This window comes from Coenobita brevimanus, chromosome 81 (genome assembly GCF_032717465.1).
Source record: "Coenobita brevimanus isolate Jiangsu-jjx chromosome 81, ASM3271746v2, whole genome shotgun sequence".
Classification (NCBI taxonomy): Eukaryota; Metazoa; Arthropoda; class Malacostraca; order Decapoda; family Coenobitidae; genus Coenobita; species Coenobita brevimanus.
Genome location: NC_137034.1, coordinates 7,448,076 through 7,474,240, shown reverse-complemented (window position 1 = coordinate 7,474,240; position 26,165 = coordinate 7,448,076). Strand labels below are relative to the sequence as shown.

General features: G+C 41.1%; 1 protein-coding gene across 1 annotated transcript; it reads right to left on the bottom strand.

Annotated features, from left to right (window-relative positions):
• Positions 1-5,366: 5,366 nt before the first annotated feature.
• Positions 5,367-25,010, bottom strand: LOC145409515 (ADP-ribosylation factor-like protein 3). Its single transcript, XM_080279907.1, has 5 exons — positions 24,973-25,010; positions 20,078-20,338; positions 19,044-19,131; positions 7,536-7,684; positions 5,367-5,408 (listed from the first exon to the last, which is right to left on the bottom strand). The coding sequence occupies exons 1-5, from the start codon at positions 24,973-24,975 to the stop codon at positions 5,367-5,369; spliced, it is 543 nt and encodes a 180-aa protein (XP_080136033.1). The 5' UTR covers positions 24,976-25,010.
• Between the last annotated feature and the right edge of the window lie 1,155 nt (positions 25,011-26,165).

Here is a 26,165-nt window from a genome sequence, read left to right as displayed (position 1 = left end):
CTGGTGAAAAAGATAACTAGATCTGATGTGAGAGGTGTAAGGCTGAGAGGAAGACCACGAATAGAATGGATGGACAGTGTGAAGAGAGCGTTGGATGCGAGAGGGATGTCTGTTGAGCAAGGAAGAGTGGCTGTGCGTGACAGAAATAAATGGAGAGAAATTGTGAATGAATAAGTGATGACGCAGCCCTGAGGGGATATTCTCCCGCATTTTGGTCTGATCAGCTAGTCAGGTCAGGTGCGGGTAAGGGGATGGGTCTGTTATGATGTGGCAGGGGTAAACCAGTTCTGCTGTCGGGCCCTGCTGCTGATGTCACTGATTGCATTGCGTAGTTGACCCTTGTGCAGTGTGGTTCGGTGAGGATCTGTCCGTTCTCCCCTTTGGGGCTAAGATGGGAATGAATGTGTTTGAATGGATGAGTAAATGGGGAGTGTGTCGTCCTGTCTCGGCTACCTCCCTTTCCTTGGGGGAAGCAGCCTAGGTATATAGATAGACAGATAGATAGATTTTAATTGTAAAAAGGTAATCTGGGAGGAATGGGGCTCAGGAGGCAGTGAAGATTCATGGGGCACACTATAGTTAAATATAGCAATGAATAATGTAATGACCCAATGGGTCAAAGACAAGAGAAGATTCAAAGATGATGACATGCCAGCACGACTAGATTTACTGCTAACCAAAGAACCTGGCGTAATTGAATCTTTGAAATATCTGTGTCCTATAGGAAAAAGTGATCATGTGGCCACTGAGTTCCAAATGATAAAAGAGAATGTGGTGCCAAGAGATAAGCTTTATAGGCAGGGAAGATACAACTCTGGGAAAGCAAACATTACAGGACTAAGGAAACATTTCAAATATGTGGACTGAAGAAACAAGAGAGATGCAGAGGAAGTGGGATATATTTCTAGACCTCTATAATTCGGGAGCGGAAAAATATGTTCCAAGAGTAAGTGGGAAAGAAAACATGAAGGACTGGTTTAACAGAAGGTGTATGACAGCAAAAAAAGAGAGGGACATGGCATGGAACAATTGGAGAATGAAAGGTAATAACAGAACAAAGGAAGAATATGGAACTAGAAATGAATATACATGAATACGCAGAGAGGAAGAAAGGAACTTTGAAAAAGGTATAATTGACAAATGTAAAAATGAAACCAAATTGTTTCATAGATTTGTCAATGGAAATTGAAACAAAAGGATGGAATCACCAAACTGAAAGTAGAAGGAGAGGTCTATAAAGATGTGGCAATGCAAGCTGAAATAATGAACAAATGTTTTCAATCAGTTTTCACTAAAGAAAGGGATTTTGTGGAGGGGGAGGGAGTGACTAAAAATGTAGTGATAAAATATATAAAAGTGGAAGTGAAGGACCTGTATTAATTACTGGAAACTCAAGATGTAAGAAAAGCCCCAGGACTGGATGGAATCACTACGTGGGTACTAAAGGAATGCAGAGAACAACTGGTGGATAATATTCACAATTTAATTGTGTGTTCTCCGGAAGAAAGGAAAGTGCCTCGGGAATGCAAGAGGGCCAGTGTGGTACCAATTTAAAAGGGAGGAAACAAGAAATAACCCCTGAATAACAGACCAGTGTCCCTGACCAACATAGTCGCAAAAATGTGTGAGAGAATCCTGAAAGACAGATGGATAAAATATCTGGAGATGGACATTTTGGCTGAGAGTTAGTTTGGATTCAGAAGTGGCAGGTTGTGTGTTTCCAACTTGCTGAGCTTTTACTCAAGAGTGATTGACTTGCTACAGGAGAAAGACAGTTGAGTGGATTGTGTGTATTTAGATTTGGAGACATTCTTTGACAAGATACCCCACAAGCAACTATAATGTGGAAAGTGGAGCACATAGGAGGACTGAAGGGAAACCTCCTGGAGTGGATGAGAGACTTTTTAAGAGATGGGCAAATGAGGACAGTAATTAAGGACAAGATGTCTGGATGGAGGAAAGTAACACGTGGAGTCCCACAGGGCTCAGTGTTAGCACCAGTGATGTTCCTGATTTATGTAAATGATATGGTAGATGGAATGAACAGTTATCGAAGTCTGTTTGCTGATGATGCAAAGATCTTGAGGAAAGCAGAAGTCGAGGAAGACTGTAAAATGCTCCAGGACGACCTGGATAGGATTCATGATTGGAGCCATATGAAGAAATGAAATTCAAAGCAAAACAATGTAAAATATTGGAAATGAGTGAAAGTACCACGAGGCCATCACTGAAATATATGATGGATAATGAAACAATCACAAATGCAAGAGAAGAGAAAGATTTGGGAGTGCTGGTCCAGGATAGTTTGTCACCTGAAACACACATTAACAAGATAGTTAGAGAGACGAACAATCTCTTACCTAACATAAGAGTGGCATTTCATTACATGGATGAGGAGATGATGGAAAAACTGATAGTGGCATGATCCGCCCCAGGTTGGAATATGCAGCAGTAGTGTGGTCCCCACACAAAAAGAAAGATATAAACAAGATCGAGAGAATAAAAAGAACAGCAACCAAGATGGTCTCTAGCCTGGCAGATCTGTCATACAGAGAGAGACTGGAAAAGCTGGATCTGCCTTCCCTAGAAGAAAGGAGAGTGGGGCAACAGTATTGCAGTGTTCAGGGCCATGATGAGAGTAGATAAAACTGACAGAAAAGATCTGTTTGTATGGGATGATAGAGTAACAAAAGGAGACCGAATGAAACTCAAATTGCCATGCAGTTTGAAGGATATCAAGAAATACGGTTTTCCATATAAATGCATGGACCTGTGGAATACCCTGGACAAAGAGATCGTCCAGTCTAAAAACTTAAATGAGTTCAAAGCAAAATTTGACTTATTGAGAAACAGATGGGACCCCACGAGCACAACTCATTTCCTGTACATCACAACTAGGTAAATACAACAAAGTAAATACACACACACACACACACACACACACACACACACACACAATGGATGCCATTTTATTATATTCTCTGTGACTAGACAAGATATAATAAGACATGAAAAACAATATATAGTACATCCTAAAAAAAAATGCCCCCCCCCCAAAAAAAAAGAAAATCTAAAACATCTTTAATACCCAAAATCCATTAACAAAAATAAAGGAATTCTATTATAGAAATACACAACACACTGGATGTTAGTTGACTTCCTTGCATTAAAACATGAAAAATATTACACAGTTATTACATACTTTAAAATGCCTAAAACCAATAACCAGAAGCCCAGAAATACCTCAAATATTAAGGGATACCATTATACAAACACACACACTGGACATTAGCTGACTCTATCTCAGTGACTAGATAAGGTATGACATACTGGTAATAAATATCCAAAATAAATATCAAAATGACCTACATGCCTCAAATACAGTATTCAAAATGCCAAACACCAATACATCATCATCATCACAACCTCTTTTCCCACCTATGAATGGAGTGATATTAAAAACTTTTATAGCATTAAGAAACACATAAATGTAGGCTGGAAAATTATTCTTAAATTATAATAACTTAAATTACCAACTCCCTTTACCTAACTGACTAGTAAACAGTAACTGTCATGCCCATTTTGCCCCCTCTGGAGAGTAGGGACCTGGGACTAGGCTTCCATATAGACAACTGGAAAAAAATATTAGAGTACATACTATTGTACTGCGCATAGCTCAGCATGACTAGATGATCACTGATTTATATATGACAATATATAACTGCACAGACTGTAGCAACACCTGCAATGGATACAAACACAGCAGTAACGGCATATGTATGTACAGAAAAAGACATAAGTATCTTACCAAAGTTTGATGAATTCATAGTGGAAAAATTGAACCATCTGAAACATGCACTAGAAGAGACAGAGTTTTCACTGTAATTCACCAGTTGTAAAATATATTCACACGGATCTGGGAAGATAGTTGTGACTTTAATTGTATACTCAGAAAAAATACTGTAGTATCTTCATGCAGGTACTCGACAGTTTCTGATGAGCACTGTTGTTCACGTTATCTTTCTAAAACGAAACAGTCTGAATGATAGTTTACTTCACAATGCTGCAATAGCCTCATGATTTATTTTTCTATCTATTCCCAGATACCTTAATCCCAAAAGAAGTGGCCACAATCAAACTGCCTCCATGTCATCCTGTCCTCTTTCATTATGTTGCTCTCCCTCCAACTCACACACCCCTCTCTTATATACTGAATCTCTCCAGCCCTTCCCTCCATCTCATGAGATGTTGATAATAATAGCAGGCATACACATAAATTGAAAGTAGCAGGAGAACACTGTCAAATGCTTCATCCAATATTTCAGGAAATAAAAAGGCATAAGATACATCTCTGACCAAGTATACAGAGTGTATTGTAAAGCTAAAGCCGAGGAACGTCACCTTCTGGCTTTGTAGAGGTGACCCACCCCCACCCAATGGTAAGGATATAAGCATGGAACATTTAGAGTGTACAGTGAGAGACTAACAATGCTTTAGTAGTTGTAAACCATGTGAAGGCATCCCTCTTCAGCACAGAGTGAGAGTGCAGATGGAAATTGTTTTGGTATGGCTGTGCTTTTGAGTGTAAGTCTATTAAAATAAACTTACACTGTACCGTAAAAAATAAAACTCTAGCTCCCAAGAAGTGTTATACACCTAAAGAGTTACAATGGACGGATAGTGATCACAAAATTTCCCTTGCGTGGTCCCATACGTGTTAAAGAAAGTACAGTATTACTATATTTTCTTGTCTTTTACATTTTCTGTTTCTTACCTAACCCTACCCCCAGGATGCAAACCCCTAAGGACTACATCCAATTGGAGCACCTTAACCCACTGACCACCAAGGCACCAATATAACTAATGCAAAATCTGTATGTAGAGTGCAAAAATAAATAATATAAACTACACACTACTTAAATACTGATATGACACTTATGTATTTATATATTCACCTTCCATATTTCTAACAGTTTTAGTCTATAGTTTGTTCACCTTAACTTAGCCCAAATTTTCATCCTTTTGTACCTTGCTTCATGTACTTCAAGAACAGAATAAGGCAATGCTATGGCTCTACATCCTTGCCATAGCACTTGTGACTAGCATCATAATGATAATATACGTATAGCTAAAGTTCAGATTTGGGCTTTATATTCTTGCCACAGCACTTCTTTATGACTAACATCAGAATCAATCCACTGTTACAGCTCAGAATTCAAGATGCAGATATGGCAATTTTTGGCCAAGTTATAGTGAACAGAGTACAGCACTGCATAAGAATGTAATCTCCTTTCCAATCCTGGTATTACCTGCTTGTAAGACTGGAGTTTGGACAGACATGGATGGAGATTATGTATGATAGGTAACTACTTTTTCTTCAGGTTCTTACATACCCAGTCTAAGCCATCCTGTGGAGAAAGATAAATGTTAGACTCTCTCTCTCTCTCTCTCTCTCTCTCTCTTTCTCTCTCTCTCTCATCTACAAACAGACACCAAGAACACCACTTTATCTTTGGTCATCCTGCACAGGCAACCAACTGTTTTTCATTCATTCATTCATTACCAGACTCCATGTATCCCAAACGGGGTGACCAAGGGTCTAAGTTAATTGTTTTACAGGGAGGGGCACTAATCCTCCACCAACCCTACTCACTGTATGCTAAACTTTGGCCATTATTTTTCATTCATTCATCATCCAGTCCTACGTTGCCCTATTAGGGGCACAGAAGCCCGAGACTAGGGAAGTTGGTCCTGACGTTTGAGATGAGAGTGACCAGCCTCACTCATCCCAGAGTGGCATTATGTGAGCAATAAACCCCAACCATCCTTGGATATAAACCTTCACCAGCTCAATCCGATTGGAGAGCCGTAATTACCCACTAAACCACCAGGTGCCAAATTTGGTTATATGGTTACCACCCAGCATAGTAAATGGTTTCCTGGTGTACAGGAAACAATCTGGCTTGTCACTCAGCGTAGAGTCACCCACAGGCAGAAGGAAGAGGAAAGAATGAAGGAAAGAAAGACAGAAGAGGGAGTGTAAAGTTGTTCATTGACAGAAGGATGAAGAAAGATTGAAGGAAAGAAAGACAAGAGGATGGAAGGAAAGATGGATGGAGGAGAGGAAAGGGCAGATACCCGAGAGCAGCATTATATTGAGTGAGTGGATGGTGAGTGCTCCCGCCTACTACATTATACAGCAAAAAACAGCAATATCGGAGACCAAAGGGTGTCTAAGAGTAACACAGGCAAAGCAAGGCAACCTTACCACACAATGGTTCAACTAACTTAGCAGAATGAAAGAAAGCCACCAAATATAGCCAAGCCAACAAGGATGAAGAGGAGAAAATATTGCCAGGTTGATGAAAATGGATTTTAAAAAGGCGTAAAATACGGATGAATTGATGAGGAGGAGAAAATAAAGCCAAGCTGAGGAAAATGGATAAAAGGAAATATAGCAGAGCCAATGAAAGTGGATAAAAGGAGAACACATAGTCCAAGTTGACAAAAATGGATTAAAAGAGGAGAAAATATAACCTAATCAGCCAGAAAATGATAAATAGCAGAGAAAATACAGTTGAATTAAAAAAATGGATACAGTTGTGTTAGAAAATTGGATATAGGAGGGGAAAAATGTGTACATCATATATCTACCCACTGTTGCCATATCATATCGCATCACTTCTATAGGCTCTAACACGCTTGCATGCGACAGCCTTGGTTACCTAATGGCAGCCCTCCACATGATCTCTGGCAGCCTCCCTATTTAGTCCCATTTCCCTGAGGCCGCACTCTATGACCAAGTCCAAGGTCTTTTTCGGTCTGCCTCTCACAACCCTACTTAACATTCACACTTCTCACCTTCTGCACCCAACTGTCATCCTCCATCCTCTCAATATGCTCAGACCATCTCATTCTTCCCTTCCTCATCATAACACCATTACATTCCAGTCCGACCCTTCCTCTCAAATCCTCATCCATCCATCCATCCATCATCCAATCCTACTTTGCCCCATGAGGAACATAGGGGCCCGGGGCTAGGCAGTTGGTCCCGACATTTAAGATGAGAATGACCAGCCTCACTCATCCCAGAGTGGCATTACATGAGCAATCAACCCCAACTACCCCTTGGATATAAACCTTCACCGGCTCAATCCGACTGGAGTGCAATAATTACCCATTAAACCACCAGGTGCCAAAATTTGGTTATATGGTTACCACCCAGCATAGTAAATAGTTTCCTGGTGTACAGGAAACCATTTGGCTTGTCACTCAGTGGAGAATCACCCACAGGCAGAAGGAAGACGAAAGAATGAAGGAAAGAAAGACAGAAGGGGGAGTGTAAAGTTAACCGTAGGCAAAAGGACAAGGAAAGAATGAAGGAAAGGAAGACAGAAGAGGATGGAAGGAAAGAAGGATGGAGGAGAGGAAAGGGCAGACACCTGACAGCAGCACTACATCGAGTGAGTGGATGGTGAGTGCCCCCACCTACCACGATTCAATTGTATAAAATATAATAAATGCCAGAGCCTCACCTTAACTCCTTCTCCAGTGGTTGCAGAACAAGCCTGTATTTGCCAAGTTCTATCCCTGATGGTATGCAACTGAAGCCCCTCTGCTATTTCTGAGGCAGGGGCAGCATTGAATAAGTCTTGCTTGTTGGCAAATATTAGAACCGGCACGCCTGAAATATAAGCACAATAATTAAGCTTGTGCTACTGTAAAGGGATGCTAATGAACTCTTTTTTTTTTTTTTTTTTTTTTTTTTTTTAAATAAAGCAATTCAATCACAGTAGCTACTACATCTACTGATGCTGACAATGGGCCAACATGTGGTGGCCCTGTGCACCCTGGGTGGAGCAGCTGTGGGGTCCATTCAGGGCCAAACTTCCTCAGATTTCCCTGCAACTTGCTGTGGTGGGGGAAAAAAAAAAAAAAAAAATGGTTTCACGCCAGGTATCCCCGAAGGGCTAAGGCGTTGCCCCTGGGTAGAGGACCTTTGGACTGGAGCGTGTAACATTTTATGACCGGATGCCCTTCCTGATGTCTACCAATGACCCTTGGGTGGATTCGATCCTCCGACCCTTCGGTCAGAGCGGAGCGCTCTAACCCACTGAGCCACGGCTGTGGTGGGAAAGACTCTGGTTTAACCCTGGCAAGGCACTGTCTACCACAAGGAGGTGCCAGTTTCCTACATGGTGTATGTGCTGTATTGTAGCTGTATGGCAGCTCCACAAAAGGCAGTTGATCACTTGTACTCAACGGACCTGCTCGGCCAGACAAACCACGGTTAAGCAACAACACCTGTCTTATGAATGTAGTTGCTCTATTACGGTACTTGTATTCTACTTAAAACCTAAATTGGTTCTAAGATTTGGGCTGCAACTCAGAAAGTTCTTAAATAAAATTTCACCAATATCTGTGGCCAAATACGTACGGTACAAATCATTTTTTAACATTATGAACATAGGTATTTGGTAGGTGGGGGTGCTCACCATCCACTCACTTGATGCAGTGCTGCTCTCTGGTGGCTGCCCTTTCCTCTTTTCCTCTTATGGCATTGTTTCCTTTCTTTCCTCTTCCTTCTGTCTGTGGGTGACTCTGCACTGAGTGACAAGCTAAATGGTTTCCTGTACAGAAGGAAACCATTTACTACGCTGCATGGTAATCATATAACCAAACTATGGAGAGTGGTCAAAACCCTTGGCTCTGACCATCTCCCAATCATCATCATTACCAAAACCAGAATCACCCCAGCTGGCCACAGACACATATACACTAGCTAATCATAAGAAAGCCAACTGAGAGGCCTTCACAAATGAAACAGAACAAACACTTTGAAACATTAAACAGTACAGCCATCACAAACATCAACACCGTTGTGCGCACTTTCAATACAATTATTCAAAATGCAGACAAAAGACACATCCCTAGAGGCAACAGAAAGAGACAAAATCCCAACTTCATACCAAAAATTCAAGGCCTCATCAATCAACGGGACACACTACGACAATCCCAAACACCCCATACACAAGACACCATACAACAAATACAAGAAATCAACACTCAAATAAACAATAAAATATCAGAACAGCAAACACTAAACTGGAATAATTATCTCCAAACACTAGATCACAAAACAAACACCAGCAAACTCTACAAAACACTAAAAAGCATCACACTCTCCAACAGCAACACTACACAATCACATGCTGCTATCACAACAACAGACACCATACTTTCAAATGAACAACAAGCAAACTATCTATCTATCTATAGCCCGACGCCCTAATCCCGCAAAGGGTGGCCGCAGACAAAACGCCTCCAAGTCACTCTGTCACCCACCATTTGACTCCCCTCCCCCCAACTCACCCCCCCCTCCCTCATATACCTCTCAACTCCATCCCTCCACCTCATCCTCGGTCTACCCCTCCCTCTCCCTCCCTCCACCTCACCTACATACACCCTCTTAGTCAGTCTTTCATTCTCCATCCTCTCCACATGTCCAAACCACCTCAGTGTATTTCTCCTAATCTTTTCAACCACATCCACATCTACCCCACAACGTTCCTTCACTTCTTCATTCGTCAACCTGTCCCTCCATGTCACTCCACATGCTCCTCTCAAGTAACTCATTTCCACTGCTCTCACTCTTGACTTGTTCCCCTCTTGCAAGGTCCACGCCTCGCTTCCATACGTCAGGGTAGGGATCACAATACCATCATGCAGTGACTTCTTAACTTCCATACTCACCTCCTATTTCTCATCACTGCTTTCAGTGTGCCAACAACCTTCCTTCCCCTGCTGTACCCTTTCCACGTACTTCATCCCCCAAAGTTCCATCCTTACTCATCACACTACCCAAGTACTTGAATGCACTCACATTCTCCATATCCTCACCATCCAACCTCACTGCACACTCTGTGACTTCATTCCTCTCAAACACCATAACTTTACTTTTGTTTACATTAACTTTCAGCTTCCTCCTCCTACACACTGTCCCAAATTCATTCACCAAACCTTGCAACTCCCATTCATCTTCACTCAACAATACTGTATCATCAGCAAATAGCAACACCGGAAGCTTCCAAAACTCACTCTCATTCATTAGGGCCACCCCCACATCCACTGCCCTACCTTGTACCTCCTTTACGACCCCATCCATATATATATTAAACAGCCATGGAGACATTACGCACCCCTGTTTCAGTCCCACATTGAGATCAAAGAACTCACTCAGCTCACCATCCACTCGCACCGTAGCCCTAGCTCCCTCGTACATACTCTTCACAGCACTCAACAATTTCCCCTCCACTCCCTTATATTCTTAATACCTTCCACATACCTTTCCTATCTATTCTGTCATAAGCTTTCTCCAAGTCCATGAAGGCAGCGTACACTTTCCTTCCTTCTCTAGATACTTCTCCACTAAACATCTTAGAACAAATATCTGATCTACACACCCTTTTCCCTTCCTAAATCCCCCTTGTTCTTCTCCAACTAGCTCCTCTGTCATATGCCTAACCCTATCAATGAGTATTCTACCATATATTTTACCAGTCACACTAAGAAGGCAAATACCCCTGTGGTTACCACATACTTCTCTCTCCCCTTTTCCTTTGTACAGAGGAACAATTATACCTGATTTCCAGTCCTCTGGAACCCTTCCCTCTTCCCAAGCCAATCTACACAACTTCCATATCCACTCCACAACAATCTCACCCCCATACCTAAGCATTTCACCACACACTCCATCAATTCCTGGGGCCTTTCCCAGCTTAATCTTCTTCATCGCTTCCACTACTTCCGACCTACTGATCTCTTCCTCCCTCCTCTCATCTCTTCTTCTCCCAGCCATTCCCCAACCACTTATACTCACACTGCTCTCACTCTCTACATTCAACAAATCCTCAAAGTGCTCCTTCCATCTCCTCAATTTCTCTCTTTTCTCCACCAACAATCTATTATTCCTATCTTTCACTCCCCTACTATTTCCCCTTTCACACTGCCTTACTTTCTTTACCTCCTTCCAAAACAATTTCTTACTCTCCCTCCATTTCACACTCAGATTCCTCCCAAACTCTTCATCCACTTTCTTCTTACTCTCCTTCACCAGTCTCTTAACCTCCCTTCTCCTGCTCACATATACCTCTCTCTTCTCTCTCTCATCTTCTCCCCTACCTCTACTCGCCAACCATTCACCATATGCCTTCTTCTTTTGTTCCACAGCTCGTTTCACCTCATCATTCCACCATGCTGTCCCTTGCACACCCTTGCATCTCCTCCTCACTCCACAAACTGCCTCACACGTTGCGCTTATCTCTTCCGTGAATATCTTACATACGTCTTCCACCCCTTCCATCTGCTCTAGCTCATACCTTCCCAATCTTTCTTCCACTATGCTCTTATACTCTGTCCTCTTCTCACTATCTTGCAATTTCTCCACTCTTCTCACAGGAGCTGCTTCCTCCTGTCTTCCCCTCGCCTCCTCAACCACTTTCTTTGCAGCTCTACCTTGGCCATCACTAAGTGATGGTCCGAGACTCCATTCCCCCACCCTCTCCACACTCTTGCATCCAACACTTGTCTTCTCATTCGCTCATCCACACACACGTAGTCTATCATTGCCTTTCGTTCAACAAGTTCACCATCCATCCTCCTCATTACTCTCCATGTATACCGGTGGATCATCTTATGTCGAAAGTAGGTGTTGGCTATTGCCAACCCCTTACCAGCACAGATGTCCACCAAAGCACTACCATTCCCATCTACTTCCGCTGGCACACCCCACTGACCAACCACTCCATCCACTCGTACATTCCCGACTTTGCCATTCATGTCTCCAATCAACAGCACTCTCTCGCTCCTCTCAAACTTGTCCATACATGCTTCTACTCTCGCCAAAACTCATCTTTCACTCTTGCCACTCGATCCTCAGTTGGAGCATACACACATACAATCGCCCATGCTTGTATACCTACTTTCATCCTCACCCATACAATCCTTGCACCCACTGTTCCATACTCTCTTATATTCTCCTTCCACTTCTTGCTTATCATCAGACATACTCCCTCTCTTGCCCTCTCATCATCCTCACTGACTCCCGCACATATACCTACCCCGTATTCCCATTCTCTCATCCTTTCACCTTTCCATTTAGTTTCAGTCAATCCACATATATCCACTTTTGCATCCTCAAGCACCTGGACAATCTCTCTCTCTTTCACTTCATCATTCACTCCTCTCACATTCCACGTTCCTACTCTCAGAATGTCCTTTGTCCGTTCCTTAGTCGTCAACGTATGGTCCGTCCGGGTCCGAGGCGCTTTATTTGCTTTTTTAGTTAGTTCTTTTTACGGGGTGGGGCACTAACCCACCACCAACCCTTTTAGTCGCCTCGTACGACAAGCAGGGATACTGGGGGAGTATTCTTGAAACCCCCCTACCCCCTCATCAATCACTTTTCACATGTCAGCCATCTAAACCCCCATCGCGATGACCAACGTGTCATCCGACATAAGAGACAGTTCCCCACAGATCCAGACTTCGCACCTTTCACTTACAACAGGACGAAGCACATCATTAGCAACCTCAAGCACTCATCTGCCTGTGGACCAGACAACATAAGCAACATACACCTTAAACACCTTGGACCACCAGGCATACAAGCACTCACCAACATATCAAACTACAGCTACTCACACAACATAATACCCAACATCTGGAAGCATGACATGCTCATCACTATCCCCAAACCCAACTGAGATCCCACGTTACCTTCCTCACACCATCCCATCACACTCTTCTGCACTCCCTCCAAAATCACTGAATGACTGGTACTACAACTAGTTATACCTCACCCCCCAGCCCCATCAAAACATGATTTTAGGCCACTATACTCCACAAACACTCTTCTTATAGACTTTACACGGAGTTTTTGATGGCATGAATTCAACTAGGCCACCACACAGAACACTCCTTGTCACTCTAGACATTGGTAAAGCTTTTGATGCAATCCCTCGCCACAACCTCACAAACAAAATATTCAACACAAACATGCACAGTAACACAAAACGATGGCTAGCAAACTACTTAGCAGACAGATGTGCACATGTAACATTCGCCGGTCAGTCTTTGAACATCAGAAACTTCACAAATGGCATCCCCCAAGGATCTGTTTTATCCTCTTCACTCTTTAACCTATACATGCACGACATACCCACACCCCACACACCATACATAAATACCACCTCCTATGCAGACGACATAACACTTACATGTACACACAAAAATGCAAACACAGCCGCACACATCCTCCAACCTTACCTCAACACACTACATGAATGGTTCACCACAACAGGCTCAAAACAGCCCCAGCCAAATCTAAAGTGACCTTTCTAACAAACTGGACAGCAGAACACAGTCACATTCCATACCTCACCATAAACAACACTCTACTGCCACACACACACACACACACACACATGCACTAGGTTAGACTAAATGATTTTTCATTATTAAAAGGAAAAAAAATAATAAGTTTAAACAAGACTTGTTCAAACAGGAAAGAAAAACAAGACGAAAGAATAATGCTGAGTCATCTGAGGTTTGTTTAGACTACAACAACACGGGGATTGTAAGTATATACTTTGCACTTTTAGTATTGCAAAATGGATACATACTTTAGTAAAGCAAATTTGGAAAAGAAAAGGGATAAAAGTAAAAAGCAAAATGATGATTTCTACCAAGAACTGGTTGAAGTGGAGACTCACAATAGACTGGTTGAACGTGTAAACAAACTAGAAATGGCTTTCAAAAATGAAATTGATGAAATAAAGAAGCAGATGCACTTGCAAAAGGAAGAAATAGAAAAACTAGGAAGGGAGGCCAATAAGAAAGACACAACCATCAGTGAACTAACAGTGGAATTGAGTACACTTAGGAAGAAAGTGAGTGAAATGGCAAGTACAGTAGTCAATCACGAGAGTGTTATGGAAGATTTAAAAAATGACACAGAGACAATTAGGCAAGTAAGCAGTCTTACTGACCAAAGCAGTGATAATGAGGAGAAGATAACACAGGTGAATGAAGCTGTGCAAAGCTACAAAAATGATGTGGAAACCACGTATGCTGAAATGGTGAAAGTAAAGAAAGACTTAGAAACAAGGGTGGAGGAAAAAAGCATTAAAAAGGAAGTGAAAAGAATAATCCAAAACAATCCAAAGTTAGTCAGAGATTCAGTAGATATAAACAAATCTATAGTAATCACTGGTATAGAAGAGGAAGATCTAAAAAACAAGATCACAAGAGACAAAAAGGAGATGGCAAATGTAATGAGCTTACTGATGGAAGTATCAGAGGAAATCTGTAGTAAAGACATAGAGGAACACAAAAGGTTAGGGAAATATGAGAAAAGCAAGACAAGACCTCTAAAGGTGACTTTCCAGAGTGTAAACACTGTGGAAGAGATACTAAAAAATGCAAAGAATCTTATGGAAAAAGAGGAGTTCAAAAATGTATGGATAAAAAGATGCCTAACACAAGAGGAACTGGAATTACTGAAAGAGAAAAGGGAGGAAGCAAAAACAAAAAATGAGGGAAGATCAGAAGAGGAGAAGAAGAAGTTTTTTTTACAAAGTAATAGGATTGCAGGTACGAAAGTGGTACACAAACAGGATGGAATAAAAAGGAGGAAGGTAGTAGAACCACGTCATGACAAGTATATAAACAAGAAGATAAAGTTGATGTACTCAAATGTGGATGGAATGGTATCTAAATTACTAGAGATGAATGATCATGTCAGAGAAAATGAACCACAAAATAATATGGCTAACTGAAACAAAATTAACACCAAGGTTATCCAATGACATACTAAACTTAGAGGAATACAATATATGAGAAGAGACAGAAATTTAAAAAAAGGAGGAGGAATTATAATATTAACTAAGAAAAATCTAAAAGTCAATGAAATAAAACTAGATATACCATCACAAGTAGAACTGATTGAAGTAGAGATCAACACATCTAAAGGTAAAGTAATTGTAGCCAATTTGTACATGCCACCCAGATCAAACACATGGGAAAGAGATGAATATGAGGACCTGGCAGAGAGTACAATTCAGAGTTTAAGGTCATTGCTACATAAAATGGAAGAGAAATCAGAAAGAATTATACTGACTGGGGATTTCAATACAAGTATAAATTGGAATAATCTAGATATAATTGGCCAAGAAAGCTGTTGGGACCAAAACCTCCTGGATCTCGTACAAGAGTTCTTCCTAACGCAACATGTGAGGGAAACCACCAGAAAAAGAGGACTTGATGTACCTTCAGTGCTAGATCTAATATTTACTAGGCAAGAAAATGATATTGACAGTTTAATATATCACCCTCCACTCGGCAAAAGCGATCATGCAGTACTAAATTATAACTTCAAGATAGCATATGACATAGTAAACAGCAATGACAGTTACAAAAAGAGCCTAAACTATAAAAAGGGAAATTATCAAGACCTAAAGAAGTATTTCTTAGAAGCTGATTGGGAAAATGAGCTTAGAGGACAAGATTTAAATGCTGTATATAAAAAATTCTATGAATTTTATGAAATAGGAGTCCAGAAGTAGATCCCACAGCACAAAGAAGCAGATAAGAAAATACAGAAATGGTTCAATACAGAATGTAAAACATAAAAGAAAGAAGAGATTTGTTGTGGAATAGATACAGAAGACATAATAGTGAAAGGGCGTATAATAATTACAAACAGGCAAGAAACGATTATACAAGAATAAGGAGGGAAGCCCAAAAACAGTTTGAGGAGGATATAATAAATAAAAGTAGTGATCAACCAAAGCTGTTTTACAGCTATATCAGAAGCAAAACCAAAGTAAAAGATATAATACAATCAATTACGGACGAGGGAATCATTTATACACAAGAGAAGGATATTTGTGTAGCACTAAATAAGAATTTCCAATTAGTTTTTACAGAAGAAAAAAATTTTGAGAGGGACTATGTGGAACATGCATGTCCACACATACTACCAGATATACAAATAGCAGAAAAAGTAATACAGGAGGAGTTAAGTAGATTAGACAGAGGAAAAGCAAGTGGTCCTGATGAAATTTCATGTTGGGTACTACGAGAATGTGCAAAGGAGTTAAGTAAACCATTATTTTTAATTTTCAAGAAATCCTTGAATCAAGGTAAACTACCTGATATTTGGAAAAAAGCAAATATTGTCCCCTTATTCAAGAAAGGAAATAGACAAAATCCACTCAACTACCGACCAGTATCACTGACCAATGTTGTAAGCAAGGTATTAGAAAAATTGTAAGAAAAGCTTGGGTAAACCATCTAGAAGAACACAATATGATAACAGAAAGACAGTTTGGTTTCAGAAAAGGAAAATCATGTGTTACTAATCTGTTGAGCTACTATGACAGAGTAACAAACACAATACAGGAAAGGGAAGGATGGGTGGACAGTATCTATTTAGATTTCAAGAAAGCTTTTGACACAGTACCACACCAAAGACTTTTATGGAAACTGTACCATCAAGGAGGAATTCGAGGCAAACTGTTTTGTTGGATGCAAGACTTTCTCATAAAAAGAGAAATGAGAACAGTACTAAGAGGAATCTACTCATCATGGAAAGAAGTGACTAGTGGAGCACCACAGGGTTCAGTGCTGGCACCAATCATGTTTTTAGTGTATATAAATGATATAAACAGTAACACTGGAAATGAGAGCTATCTGAATATGTTTGCAGATGATGCAAAAATACAAAGGAGAATTACTAACACAGACTCTTGTAAAGAGCTACAAGAAGAATTAAATAAACTTCATGAATGGATTAGTACATGGCAAATGGAATTCAGTGTGGACAAGTGTCATGTAATCAAGTTTGGTAAAAGTGGAAAAAGACCTGATTGGGATTATAAGTTAGGAAATAAAACCCTATACACCTCAGAAAGAGAGAAAGACCTAGGTGTGATCATCAGTAACAGACTATCTCTGGCTGACCACATCAGCGAGAAGGTACGGAACATGTATACACTGCTTGCAAATATGAGAATAGCATTCACATACATAAATGAAGACATGCTAAGAAGGATAATAACATCATTCATTAGACCAACCCTAGAATATGCATCAGTAGTCTGGAGTCCTCATCTCAAAAAGCATATAGACAAGATTGAAAAAGTTCAAAGGGCCGCTACAAGATGGATACCAAGCTTAAGGGACCTAAGCTACGAAGAAAGACCAAATAAACTGAATCTACCAACACTACAGGAGCAAAGGAAAAGAGGTGACATGATAATGCTATATAAGTGCATATCAGGAAAGGAGAAAATAGACATAAATGATTACTTAACACATGGAGAAGCATCAGCAAGAGGACACTGCAAAAAACTGCATAAGAAGAGAGGTGATAAAGACGTAAGGAAATTCAGTTTCCCAAACAGAGCAATTGACCAATGGAATGCACTACCGAATGAAGTGGTGTGTGCCAAAACAATTCACAAATTTAAGGATATGTACGATAAATATGGTTTAAGACACGGGACAGTACGAGCTTGACTCATTCCTGTAAAGATACAATTAGGTAAGGTAGGTAAGGTAAGAACACACACACAAAATCCTTGGAGTAACATACAATACATCAATGTCATTTAAACAACACATCACAAACATTAAAGATAAATTAACACCAAGACTCAATGCCTTGAAGTCACTTGCCCATACAACATTTGAACACAACAAAGAAACCACCACGACAGTATACAAACAATATATACATTCATTGATGAATTATGCAAGCCCTGCTTGGGCCTCTAACCTCACTAAAACACACTACAACACCCTGCAGACCATACGGAACACGGCCCAAAAAATAATCACAGGCTGCATAGCCACTACAGCCACAGACCAACTACACCATGAAGCCAAAGTCCTCAAAGTCAAGGATCATCTAGACATGAGAGGCACCCAAATTCTCACCAAAGCCTCCAAAAACTAACACCATCCACTACACTACATGGCACCATATCCAAACACACAAAGGAACATCAAAACAACACCCAGCACACAATATCATACACAAATACTGTCATCTCTCCCCCCTCACCTGCCTCAGACCACCTTCCAGGAGCATATCCATACTCAAATCACTTCCCGCTCCATTCAGTCAATTAAAGACAACACACAGTTGCATGCACGACCTCCTGATATCCACCCTTCTGAATCCTATCTCCCTCGCGAGGACAGGGTCCACATGGCCAGACTGAGATGTGGGCATCATCCAGCCCTCTTAAGTCATCGGAAGAGGCTGGATGACTCCATTGCTGATGCCTGTCCAGAATGCAATACAGCACCCCATACTATTACGTACATTATGGAAGACTGCATTGCACACAATCACCTACACCAACAGCACAACATACACTCCTTGAGAGCTCTGTGGAAAAGCACAATCTCGGCCGTGACCTTCCTTAGGGACTCGGGGCTGTTGGGCCAGACTGCCTAGAGAACAACTACTACTACTACTACTACTATGGCACCTGCTGGTTATGTGGGTAATTAAGGCGCTCCAACCAAATTGAGCCTTTGTCGGTTCCTATCCAAGGGGTGGTTGGGGTTTGTTGCTCATGTAATGCCACTCAGGGATGAGTGAGGCTGGTCACTCTCATCTTAAATGTTAGTACCAGTTTGCCTAGCCCTGTGCTCCTACGCTCCTCATGGGGCAACACAGGTTTAGATGACGGATGGATGGATGGATGAACATAGTTAGCATTGACATAACACTGCCGTACCAACTGCTTTGAGTAAATCCGATCATTATCATCATTGTCTTAATACTGCAGTCACTATGTAATACAGTATTTTATTGATGTCAGTGTAAAAATAAGTCAACAAATTCTTCTCATAAAAATTTTGTAACTCCAAAAGTTTGTGAGTAAGAAAGCAATTGCACTGTAACTGCTTCATATGTCTTACTAATATATGACTTCATCCAGGTATTAATGCTGAAACAAAAAATTTACCTGCAAGCTTTTCTTCACTAAGAATCTCTCCCAGCTCTTGACCAGTTTCCTCAAAGCGCTTTCTGTCACCACTATCAATGACATATATCTGAAAAATTAACAGTGAATAAAAAAACGGTACCATACAATCAGTCTCATGGGCACAGAAACATATTAGGCCTCTCTCAGGTTAGCAATATTAGCCAGAAGAGGAAAGTGAACAGCAGATCTATCTATCTATCTATCTATAGCCAGACGCCATAATCCCTTAAGGGGTGGCCATTTGACTTTGAGTTATTTGTTTTAAGGGGAGGGGCACTAACCCTCCACCAACCCACTTGTTGACACGTAGGGAACACGTATGGTTTGGTTATATGGTTACCACCCAGCGTTGTAAATGGTTTCTTGGCTTACAGGAAACCATTTGGCTTGTCACTCAATGTAAAGCCACCTGTAAAGGAAAGAAAAGCAATAAGAAGTGAAAGGAAAGATGCGAGAAATAGGAAGAGAGGAGGGGAGGCACAGAAAAAGAATGACAAAGGCTAAGAAAGAAGTAGGCAGCACTACATCAAGTGAGTGGATGATGGTGAAGTGAAATATTGGGTAAACTTTTGTATGCATGTACAGAGAAACAGCTACCAACCCTCTCGCAGCTTAGGTATATTAGCCTGCAGCCTGAGGTGAGCGGTAGAAGTGAACTATTAGGTACATGTTCATACCTATGGGAACATAAATAAGCCATGCCTCTCTCAGTTTGGGAATACTGGCCTGAATAAGAATATGAGCAGTAGAAGACATGAAATAATAGGCGAACTTTTGTTCCTTACTGCCTATTTATTCATTGCCAGATACATTAATTCCAGAAAGGCCCAAAACAAATCATTTCCACACCAACCTGTCCTTTGCCATCAGGCTGCTCTCCCTCAAACTTGCATCACCCGTTCTCATATACTTCACCCAATCCTCCCAACTCATCCTCAGCCTCTCCTTTCACGCATATACATTCTCCTTATCAATCTCTCCACACTTTCAAACTACTTCCACAGGTTACTTACTAAAACATCAGTATTCTCAAAGTAATTCCTCCAATATGGCCGTATTTTCCTCTGCCCACCAATATCCCACACGTTCAGCTTGAACCCATCAGACTGGACAGATTTAATATTGAAGCCCTGAGTGGGCGTTGTCTGGGTGATGTCTTCCGAGGCCAGTTTCTTAAGTAGTGTTGTTTTTCCAGCATTATCGAGCCCGAGTAATAATATTCGGAGTTCTTGGTCTGGTGCTGATTTCAGTTTCCTCAGAAGAGAGAGGAGACCCTGAAATAATCAATCAATCAATCAAATGGGTAATATCATCCAAAACTTTCTCAAATTAATGTTGCTCTGCCAGCATTATCAAGGCCAAGCACAGAAATAATATTCAGAGTTCTTGGGCTAGTGTGGATTTCATTTCCTCAAAAGAGAGTACAGTACAGTAGACCATAAAACAAGGTTATAAAAAATGTAAACAACAGACATAACATTGCTGAATATCTAATACAAATATGTAAGGAAAAATACTGGTATCATCATCCTGACCTCAGAAGAAAGTGTAGATCCGTAAGGAAACAATCAATCAAATGATGCCATGCTTCCTCTTAAGGAATCCCTGTATTGATACTGGCCATGGAACAGCTGATGTTTTCTAAGACCTGGACACTAAATGCCAAAACATGTTAAGTACTTGTCAGCAGCTGCTGCAAACTATCAAAAAGAGAAGAAACATATCCCCAAAACCATACCAGATTGTTTTCACACAGAGCCTGCATGATTCATTGAAAAAAAAAAAAGGTAAAATTATAGTTTCAGCCAAAACAGACTTACTGGTAGGAGATTTTGATCTGTTTTTCAGTACTGAGACAATTCTAAGACACTTTTCTTCTATGGCATTTTTGTCGCAAATCAATGTTACCATTATTTTCCTCTTGAAAATAACCTTCCCTAACTTAACCTTCAAGAGTAAAAAGAAAATAAACCGTGACAAAAATGCCACAGAACTGTCTATGATTTGTCTAAAATACCAAAATAACTGACCAAAATCTCGTAATTCTGTTTTTTGCTGAAACTACAATAATACCCCCTCAAAAAATGTGGTAAAATTATAGTTTCAACCCAAAACACAGTTCCGAGATTCTGATCCCTTTTTTTCGGAATTTTAGACAATTCTAAAACACTTTACTTCTACAGCATTTTTGCTGCAAATTATTTCTATTTTACTCTTGAAGGTTAGGTCTGGTAAGGTTAGTTTGATTTATCTTCAAGGCTAAAATAAAACCAATTTGTGACGAAAATGCCTTTGAAGAAAAGTGTCTTCCAATTGGCTAAAATACGGAAAAAACGGATCAAAATCTTGTACTGTAATTATATTTTTGGCTGAAAAGTTAACAGAACCAAGAAGCTCTATCTATCTATCTATTGCCAGACGCCATAATCCTGTAAGGGGTGGCCGTTTGACATTGAGTTATTTGTTTTACGGGGAGGGGCACTAACCCTCCACCAACCCACTTGTTGACACGTAGGGAGCACGTATGGTTTGGTTATTTGGTTACCACCCAGTATTGTAAATGTTTCTTGGTTTACAGGAAACCACTTGACTTGTCACTCAATGTAAAGCCACCCGTAAAGGAAAAAAAAGCAATAAGAAGAGACAGGAAAGATGGAAAAAATATGAAGAGAGGAGAACAGACACAGAAAAAGAATGATAAAGGATATATATGCAATATACAGGCTTACGCTCCATACTTCCTCTTTGTACACTTTAAATGCTATTTTAATGTCTGAAATGCTTCTCTAAATGCCTTCTTCAAATGTCTACATTTGATGAAAAAGGTTAAAAATATGAATACAGGTCCATATGTTTACTCACCTGGTTTACTCACCTGGTTGACTACCCTACTACAATTAACAGTATGGCTCGGTAGGAATCTGCTCTTCAAGAAGTAGGGCAGCCCATACCTGCTGGCACGCCAGCCGCGTTTCCTATATACATCATCATCAGAATAGACTATTGATTAGAGGCTGAGTTTTGTGCCATATGCACGGTAGTTGCACTACTTGAAGGACTTCGAATTAAGAGTCGTAGTTATTCAATATAGTCGAACAGGATGTGATCTAGTTGTGAGTGGAGGGATTTTTTAAATGATGCAACTGAGTCAGCGCTAACAGCATCATCTGAAAGAGAGTTCCAGAGGTCTATACATCTGATGCTGAAAAACCTGCGTCTACACTCAACCGAAGTGCGGGGCTTGGCCACCTTGAATCTATGGCCCCTGGTGTGAGTTAACGAAGGAAGAGAAAAGAGCTCAGGCGGTGCAATTGTGGACTGGCGATGGAAGATTTTCCAGCATTTAATGAGGTCAGCTCTGATCAGTCTCCCTCTTACAGAATACAGGCCCAGGTTTTTCAGACGGTCAGCATAACTGAGTTCGAACAGGCCATTGATTAGCTTAGTCCATCTGCGCTGTACAGACTCCAGGAGCCTCTGATCTCCGTGGTAGCCTGTGTTCCATACAGTGGAGCCAAACTCCATGATGGGTCTGATGTGGGATTTGTATAAAGTCAACATAAAATCTCGGTCTCAACAGAGGGTGGACCTAAGTAAATTATTTGACAGGCCTGCTGCCTTTTTTACAGTATTTCTTATATGCGAATGAAATTTTAGTGAACTGTCAACCAAGATACCCAAGTCTTTGTGTGTAGTTTCTACGGAGAGCCTGGTGTTGTTCATGTGATAGTACTGAAGTGCGCCACTAGAATTCCAGTCTACTGGGCCTCTCTGACATCGCAGAACAGTACACTTGTCAAGATTAAAATGTAAACCCCAGGACTCAGTGACACTGTAGACCATATCAATGTCCTTTTGGCATGTACTTATATCTGCAGCTAATGTGGAACAAGTGTTTTGGCACAACTTGAGGTAAATCTTCATGTCGTCAGCAAAGAATTTACATTTGGAGCGTATGTATGAGGGTAGAAAGTTTATATATACCAGAAAGAGCAAGGGGCCTAGAACAGATCCCTGGGGAACACCACTGAGAACATTCCTTGAGGAACTGGCGCAGCCAGACACAGACACTTGCATGGTGCGGCCGGACAGGAAGTCAGAGATCCAAGTTAGCAAGGAACCACTGACCCCAAGTAGCCTCAGCTTGTCAGTGAGTATCGAATGGTTGACTATGTCAAAGGCTTTGCTAAAGTCAAACAAGACAACATTCACAACATATCCAGCATCCATCCACGACGTAACATCGTTATACACGAGTAACAGCTGGTCATCTACAGTTCTACCCTGTCTGAATCCATAATGCTCATTTGACAGCACTCCATTAGTGTCAAGGTAGTTGTATAATGCCTCTGTAATGAATCTCTCCAGGGTTTTGCAGCAGACAGAGGTTAGGCTAATAGGCCTATAGTTAAGAGGTTTGTGTCGAGAGCCTTTCTTGAATATAGGAATGATAATGGATTTTTTCCAATCATGTGGCAATTTACCAATGGTGACAGACTTTTGAAATATCAAAAACAAGGGTAATGCTAAGGCTTGGCAATATTTCAGAAGACTGGGGTGGAGGCCATCAGGTCCCATACTGGTGTTCGGGTCCAGTGCTGCGAGCCTATTTCTCACTTCTTGCAAGGACAGGGTCACTGTGTCGAGGATACCCTCAAAAGTTTGGTGAGGGAAGGGAGCGTGGGGAGCATGAGTTGAGTAAACTGTACAAAAATGTGTAGCAAAAGTTTCTGCCATCTGAGTACAGTCTGATGTTAACACACCATTGTCCAATCTTATGGGGCCTACTGAGGGTACACCTACTTTCTTATTTCTGATGTACTGGTGAAATGGTTTTGAGGAGACCTGTAGTTTTCTAATCAGTGACATTTCGTGACTGATTTGCATGTGTGTAAAGTAGTTACGAAAGGTGTCGTTGAGAGAGTCGTAGTGTGATAGAGCTCGGGAAGCCTCAGGAGATAGTCTTCCATAAACATTCCTGGAGTGTTTGTATGTTTCCCAGGCTTTCCTGCGATGGTTTTTTAAGGCCTTGGGAGGTGATCTGGGAGGTGAGGGAGGTGTGCTAGGCATATTCGGCACATACTGGTCAATTAGTGGGCTAAGGATGGACTGCAATCTGTCATACATGGCATCAATTGACAGGCTTTGGAATTCAAAATGCCAGTCTATTTCACACAGATGATTATTTATTTTGTTGTAATTGGCTTTATGCCAGGAGCGCTTGGTGTGCAAATAGCTATCTGTCACCACAGCAGCCTGAAAATAATATTGTATTAGCACAGGGCAGTGTCCACAGCTGGGCAGGGGACTCGCTACCTCAACTTCTCCTACTCTATCATTCTCGGATGTGAGGACAAGATCTAGAGTGGTGCCTGAGCTTAGATAAGTGGGCATAGTTACCCACTGGTGCAGACCTAGACATGCAAAACAGTCCAGGAATGACTGATGGAGAGGAAGATATTTCATAGCCAGTGCTGTGCTTGATTTAATGATTCTATTGACGTCAAAATAAAACACTGATGATCTTACTTATCTATCCACCTATCTATTGCCAGATGCCATAATCCCGTAAGGGGTGGCCATTTGACTTTGAGTTACCGTATTTGTTTTATGGGGAGGGGCACTAACCCTCCGCCAACCCACTTGTTGACACGTAGGGAGCACGTATGGTTTGGTTATAGGGTTACCACCCAGCATTGTAAATGGATTCTTGGCTTACAGGAAACCAATTGGCTTGACACTCAATGTAAAACCACCTGTAAAGAAAAGCAATAAGAAGTGACAGGAAAGATGGGAGAAATAGGAGGAGAGGAGGGCAGACACAGAAAGAGAATGATAAAGGCTAAGGAAGAAGTAGGCAGCACTACATCAAGTGCGCGGATGATGGTCGCCACCACCTACCACTTACCATGCTTGTTAAATCCCTTACAGCTGTAGGTAGACCGGGTGATATATAGAGGAAAATCGGGGTAAATTCACTCGATTTTAAGTACTTTTGTGGAATTCCACCAGCCAAGGGTTTGGGGAGCCTTCGACTATGTCTTCCACAGCTATTAGAACAAGTTGTTTTCTATTTACAATTGCAATGGAGGCCTTTTGGTAAGGAAATTCCTTCCCATGGAAGGGTTCGTACTCTGCAGCGTCTGCTCTGTTTTGTCAACAATTTTCTCTATTACCAACTTTGAGACAATACATGCCCAAGCAAATAATGGAAGTATGTAGTAATTCATATTTTACTTATGCTAGATTCCTGCTGTTCATCACATATGTATGCTTCAATTTCGATGCTTCAACTCTTATTGGAAAGAATATACGGATGTTATTATAAAATGACTGCTTATTGATGACGTTAAGGAAGACTGAGTTGGTAATACTTACATGACGTCACAAATATTTCTTCAATCAATAAATCATTGACAAAATGTAAGCTTTCAAAATAACCTTAGGCATATATATTTAAAAGAGTTATATATGAAAATCACTGACCTAACATGAAAAAGGGGGAAATATGATTTTGTAAATAGTTTCACTTGCATACAAATGTCATCATCAAAAAGCGCGATTTTTAAATAGAAGATGAAAAGGGGTGCAAGGAATAGCATGGTGGAATGAAGAGATGAGACAGGCTGTGGCACAAAAGAAGAAAGCATATAATGAATGGATGAGAAACAGGGGCGTGGAAGAAGTTAAGAGACGGAAGAGAGAGTTATATGTAGAAAGGAAGAGAGAGGTAAAGAGATTAGTAAGAGTAAGAGAGTGGATGAGGAATTTGGAAGGAATTTGAGTGTCAAGTGGAGGGAATGTAAGCAAATGTTCTGGAAGGAGGTAAACAGAGTCAGACAGGGTGGTAATGAAGTTTGTAGGGGAGTGAAAGATAAAAATGGTAGATTACTATAGTCTGACAGATCGAAACGTAGGGTTTTGGTGGAGTCACCCCCTCCCTGCACTGTTGCCACGTTTCCGAGCTGACCTCTCCATCAGCGATGACCTTGACACTGTTTCCCTCTTGTGATCTCCGTTTTTCTAATACCCCCTATACCCCTGCCACCAACACCCCCTATACCCCTACCCCCAACAACACCCCCATCAACAACACCCGCT